Below are 6,868 nucleotides of genomic sequence, written 5' to 3'. Positions count from 1 at the left end.
GAAATAAACAAAATTAAATTAGTATTATGTAATAAGTAGTTAATGTATATTAAAATTTTTCTCTATGGCTCACGTTAAATTGTTGCTAATATTGTTTGTAGGATAGGACAGTTTTGGCATGGTGTTTCATCAGGAAATAGAGAAAGATTTATAAGGTTTTTGCTGTTATTTGTCAACTATTAATAAAACATTTTAAAAATGCTTAGCCAGTTTTGAACCTTCACAAATCTCTTAAAAAATATATATTTTAATCCATTTATTATTTTGTTAAGTTGAAAAATACTTTGAATAGTAAATTAGATTTACTAAAAAATTGGCAACATCTTAATAGTAGGTAGATATGTTTCACCTGATAACAATAATATTCTGCTCCCATGGTAGTGCATATGTCTTGTTTCTGCTCCTTGGGCAGAATGTATAAAGTAATTTTCCAGTTTTGTCAGGGTTTCTTTTTCCATACTCATGAAGTGTGATATTCCAAGATGTACAGGGACCTGAAATCATAGTAACAAATAAACACTATATAGGAAACAAATTATATTTATGTTATATTCTGTCTATTCAGGGTTACATTAATTTACTTTGTGAGGACTTAATATATATATATATATGGATATATAAGGGATGTTTCGCGTCAAATAATAATAATAATATATATCTTAAAAGATAACATTTATAAAAAAATTGTGATAATTATATTTCAATTTGATTTAGAAAATTATTATTTTCCTCTGGGAAGATCCCCAACTCCAAGGAGGAAAATCTTTCAAAATGAGGAGTGTTTCTAATGATTCTGGCAGGTAAAGTACACATTCAAATTTTAGAAAGATGAAGTAATTGAAAATTACTAGGAAGAACCCTGTAAGGAATTGTTAGAGGTAGTATGGACATGGTAAGGCAGGTACTGAAAATAACTAATATTTTCTTAAAATTGTATATATTTTTTGCTACATTGCTTAGGAGGGGACTGAAATTAAAAATCTAAATTTGTGATGTCGGCAGATAACCAGGGGTTTATTTGATTCAAGAAAACCCCACAAATGTTTCATTCCATGCTCAATATCTAGGAAACTTTCTAATAGGTGTGAAATAATATACATATATTTTTTAAAGAAAAGAAAATTTGCTAAAATTTGATTTCTTATAGAGCTCTTTATATTCAATAGAACCCAAAATAAAGTCTAGTAAAATTGCAAGTTTTCCTGTAAGTGATTGTCAGCCAATTTCTTTCAATAGATTCTGATGTAAAACTGTTTTAAATAGAGAATGTTGAAAAGCCTACCATTCTCTGAGGGTGTGTTAGCCTTATAAGACAGTTTTTTCGAGAGGACTGCCATATATTTTTAAGTTTACACCCAATAACGTATGAAGTATTACTAGTAGCATGACTAACAGTTGATTTGAAGCATTTCTGAGCAAGCCTCAATGATTCTCTTCCAGAAAGCCTGTATACTATTTCTGTTACAAGACTTTTTCGTTTAGGTTTGTGCTTTGCAGAATCTACCAAGCACAGCATGTAAGCTGTAACTTGTGCTAATTTTAAGTAAGAACTGAATCTTTTTGTCTAAGGTAGTGTTCAGAGCAGACTATGTTTCTTTAATCTCAAGAAGAGCTTTGGGATAGCTTACCATTGGAGTGGACCAGCTACTTTCTGGTGATGCGAGAAACATGGGTCCATTCCACGGTAATGAATGAAATAAAGGCTCAGGAGGAAGAAGTATGCAAGGACTGCAACCTGCAGAGTTTTCTTCAGATGCTACAAAATAGCACTGCTCTCTATTTGTAGCATCCATTATATCAATCACTCTATCCGTAACAAATGTTTTTAAATTCTCAGAAGATGTAGATAGCCACGCTACAAGGATTTATGAGTCAGTGAAAAATGTAGCCTTGGTAATGTTTAGTTTGTTTTTTCAAGATTTACATGATTGGAAAAGCAAAGCTAGCAATAAGGCTCCAGATAATTCTAGGCAAGGTATCGTCATAGGTTTGATTGGGGCCAACTTTGTTTTTGCATTCAATAGGGATGTTTGAATGCCATCGACTCTAATCATTAGCAAATAAAGTACTGCTGAGTATCCTTTTTCAGAAGCATCACTGAAATCGATTATTTGGTACAAAGTTGCACTTTCACAAGCTAAACATGGAACTGGCCGTGAAATAGGTGCCATTTATTACCAATTTCAGGGGTTCCGCTATCATCCCAACCTATTCTTTCCAGCCACATTGTTCATAGAATAATCTAAGCGTAGAATACGCAAAGAAAAAGGAAGCCTAAGGTGTTGTAAATTCAAGTGATAGTAGTAACATTCTCTTAGTAGGGTTCTAAGATGGAACAAATCAGTTGCAGGTGAAAACATCTTTTTTGGGGATTCCATAGTATTCCTAAATCTTTTATTATAGGTCCACTTCATCAATCCATGCAACTTTAGTGCTCTCTAATGGCTGATGTTATCTAGTAGCACTGCACCATTTTCTAAGCTTAAATCCAGCTTTACTTAATTAGCTGATCAAGTCCTATTCAACTTAAAGCACCAGTAGCAATATCGTCAACACAGCAATATGCCCTCCAGCAAGATTCTTTAGTTTAGTGCAAATTGACATTTTAAGGATCCGTACGTTACTAAGTCCAACAACCTAACATGATTTTTTATTTCGAGACCTAGTTCCTTACTAGTTTAGGACATGGGCGTAGGCAGAGGAGAGAGGGGAGCAGGGGAGAGCCGTGGCTGATATTTGGTGATGCGAGAAACATGGGTCCATTCCACTGTAATGAATGAAATAAACATATTTTTTGGGGAGCATACCATTGTTGCGTGATTGTCAAGATTTACATTAATTAAGATAGAAATTTTAAAATTGACTGTTTATAGTTTAAAGTTATTTACATCAATACATAAAATGTGTGTGTGTGTGTTGTTTTTTTTTACGAGGGTCGGTGGAAATCTTCAAAAGACACGGATAGGCCCGTACATATCTATGTGTGGGATTTTTACCCACTAAAACCACCACTCTACACCTGTTCATTCCTCTCCACGGGACCGCCGCTAGGCATTACTTCATGGAGGGAAATGGCTGAGTGCCGCCTCGCTTTCTTCGCATGGTTTTACGTTTTCATGCTACTAACGTCTTCTAGCCCTCTCTTCCTCTCTCAACCTCTTGAGAACGACTGTGGTGAACCTCTTCACTGCGTTCCAATGCTGGTCTGAGAGAAGCATATAGCTCACCATGTTTTCTGGAGTGATGCGTCCTCCACACTCTCTCTCCAATTCACTTCTTTCTACTGCAAAGCGAGTGCAAGTGAAAAACACGTGCTCCACGGTTTCCTCAACAGTTTGGCATCCAGGGCATTCTGCAGTGTTGTCTAGTTTGAAGCGGTACTGGTAGGCTCTAAAGCATCCATGTCCAGTCAACAATTGGGTTATGTAAAAATCCACCTCACCATGCTGGCGACCATACCACTTGCCCACGTGTGTGTGTGTGTAATGAGCTGAGGTCTGCTCCTCCTTTGGTGAAATCCTGCCTACGCCCATGAAATAGGACAAATTAATTTTTTTATTTACTTACGGTTTTGGTCACTTTCAATATCAACAGTAAGTTGCCTTAAGACATTGGAATCCAACACCCAGGTACAACTTTGATAGTAGTAGTAATTTAGTTGAGTAGATTCCTCTAGTTCAATTGATGTTATATGACCTGCAAATAGAGTTTTTTTTATGAACAATAATTTTATTATTGTTTCTTCAATAATAATTTAAAATATCATTGAAAGTAGAATAACTTGTTTTCACCCTAAATTTGTATTTACTGAAAACAAAAATAAAGAAACGTTATTTACCACATTTTTCATAGTAATAATAGTTTTTTTTTTTAAGGATTGCATGTTTTGAATGTTTATAGTTCACAATAAAAATTAATAATGTATATATTTGTGATCATGGGTACAAAAATATCTTTTGTACATCACATATGGATGGAAACTGATTGTTACACTTTCAAAAGACAGAATTTGTAATGAAATACTTTATTCAATAAAAAAATTTTGAGGTTAAAAAACTTCCAATTTTGAATGTAATTTATTTTAAATTAACATATTGTAGCTTAACATTTCAGGACCACTGTTCCATATTCAAGTACTTTAAAACCTCATAATCAGTCAAAAATTTGAATTCCATAAAAGAAATCACGTCATGTCTACATGCTTTACACTGGAAGTTTTTTAACCTCAAAATTTGTTTAATGAATTGACTTACCAGACTTCCTAAAGAAAAAATTGAGAAATACTTTAATGTTTAGAATGATATTCAATGATTTAATATATGTCTATTTTATTTTCTTGCTATAATTAACTCCTTCATATAAATACATAAAAAACGAGCAATAAAATTATTAATATTAAATTAAAATGTAATGAATATTTAATGCTCTTTGGTCAATTAATTTTGATGAATTAAGAATCTAGTTTTAATTTCGGACATTTTTGTTGAGACAAAATTGATACAATTCTAGAAAAAATATCTCACTCATATTTTCAAAACATTAAGTTAATTCAAAATTGTGAGAATCATAATTTTTGTAATTGGACATACCTGAATGTTGGTTTAATATTTGATGACCGCAGGAAATATCTGAGTGAAATGTAAATTCGGCTTGATAATGAAAACCTTTGTTCCAGACACTGTGAGCGACGGAATAGATTATACTTGTTGGAGACCAACTTCTAATACCAACTGGCAACCATTCTTGCTACATTAAAAAGAAATTAGTGTTTAAACAAATTATAGTTGACTAAACAAAAAATTTACCATAAAACTTTATTTAACGAACACCACTCTATAGCAGAAACCCCTCTAAATGGATAATTTTATTTATGTCCTGGCCAAGAAGCTATAATTCAGTCCATTTGAATCCCATAAGCATTAAAAATAAGCATTAAATGTTTTATGTATACATGTATTTAGGTATTTAATTATTATATTAAATTAATAAGAAAATATGTTATTTAGAAATTATATTTTCTATTAAAATGGATAAGGAAGAGAACATATTTTTTACATTTTTACTGTACATTCATAGGTAAATCAATCATTATAGAAATTTTCTTATGTAGCGCCCATATTTCACAAATTTCCATGAACCTTTATTATTTTCTTTTTATTTTGAGTTTCCTTCATTTTATCAGAAACTCTTATCACTTATTTTAATAGGAGATATTTACAGCACTAAAAAATATTGAAAAACTGTGTTCACTACTTAAGTGACAATATGTATATAATTATATATTATGGAAGATTGCTGATTGACCGTGTGTATCAATGAATGGAATATGGTCCGGGTGCAATCAAATAAAACTCAAATAGTAGATGGGTATACTATTTGAGTTTTATTTGACCCCGCGCGGACCATATTCCATTAATTATATATTTTCATTTTTTTTATTAATTTTATATTTACTCTTTCTTTAGGGAAACTTCTGTATAATGGACAAAATAATCTTCCCATAGATGTCTGTTATTTAAAGGTTTCACCCTGATATAATATGTAAATAATGGTGGGCCATTGATTGTTAAATACAGCATTTGATTAGTCAGGAGTTTGCCATTAAAAAACATACAAATTATCATGTTGGTGTATTAATTTTGTTGATGTTTCAATAATCAATAAGTTTATCAGAGTAACAAAGTATATATGAACACATGCAAGAAAACTATAAAATAAAAATATATACGTAAATCTGGTACTCATGACTAGGATACAATAGTATAATGAAAAAAGAAGTGAAAAAAAATAAGTAAAATAAAAATATATATTTATAGCTACCCATAGGTCCTGTTAGTCTCAATTTATTTTATCTCTAAAATATAAAGACAGAGAATATTTAATAAAAATAAACAAATATTAGGGACCAGAAGAAAACAGAGTAACTTCATAGTAAATTATAATACTTAAGTTGGGGATGTTTATAAAATTTAAAATAAGACAATACAGTAAATATTCAATAACTTGAAACACTAAAATTAAAAAAATATTGGTATTTAAAAGTCAGTTCTCTCAAATCTATATATCATTAAATCTCCATATTTCCATAAATGTAAATTTAAACAGATTCTTAATTCCTGAGATCAAAATATTCTGATTTATTAGTGGGTCAATAATACAATAAAGCCACTGAATTTGCCTGACTCCTTGGACATAACAGCTTTAGAGCAGGCCTGGGTTGGAGTGAAATTTCAAATAACGTCACAAAATTTATTTTAAATCTATATGAATTGAGCAATAAGGAATTAGAGACCAAGTGAGTGAGAAAGGGAAAGTAATTTATCCTCATTGATCCAATCATATTTCACAAAAAACATCTGAAACACTTGGGCAATTGCCTTATTTTACAGAGTAATCAAAAACTACAAAAAAAAAAAGTATCTCAGTGCTAAATTATTATAGGATCAGGGGTGATTATAGAAGGGCAAAACTTGACTGTTTTGATTCTGGCTTAGTGCTGCTGTTATGACAATGTTTATTTTAGAATAATTTGGGGCTACTAATATTAGGACTGGATCCTGTTAATGTTCAAATCCATGTTTTACTAATTACTGTTTTTCAGGGCCAGAAATTTTGACAGATGTAGATATCTGCTGGATAATGACTAGTGTTGCCTACCAATTTTGATAATTGTTCTCACCATGCAATTATTATACAACATTCAGAGAGAAAATTGGAGGGGAAGACTAATACTGCAATATCACAAATTATTCTCTCCATCCAAGGCAAATTTGAAATGTCATCTATTTCACAAGGGCACTATCATACTTTAAGGAAGGATGGACATATGATTTACAGGCTTTAATACAAATATTTTATTATATATATA

The 6,868-nt window shown here is 31.4% G+C and overlaps 1 protein-coding gene across 1 annotated transcript in view; it reads right to left on the bottom strand.

Moving 5' to 3' along the window:
• LOC106682048 (uncharacterized) overlaps positions 1-6,868 on the bottom strand; it is a 32,202-nt gene that overhangs the window by 3,978 nt on the left and 21,356 nt on the right. The window contains exons 14-16 of the mRNA XM_067051480.1: positions 4,590-4,746; positions 3,568-3,696; positions 350-494 (exon numbers count right to left, since the gene is read on the bottom strand). Coding sequence (XP_066907581.1) covers positions 350-494; positions 3,568-3,696; positions 4,590-4,746 — 431 coding nt within the window. The remainder of the gene's footprint in view (positions 1-349; positions 495-3,567; positions 3,697-4,589; positions 4,747-6,868) is intronic.

The sequence above is a fragment of the Halyomorpha halys genome, unplaced genomic scaffold, assembly GCF_000696795.3.
Source record: "Halyomorpha halys isolate HHAL.00 unplaced genomic scaffold, Hhal_1.1 Scaffold386.1, whole genome shotgun sequence".
Classification (NCBI taxonomy): domain Eukaryota; kingdom Metazoa; phylum Arthropoda; class Insecta; order Hemiptera; family Pentatomidae; genus Halyomorpha; species Halyomorpha halys.
Note: the sequence above shows the minus strand (reverse complement) of the source record. Positions and strands in the feature narration are given on the sequence as shown.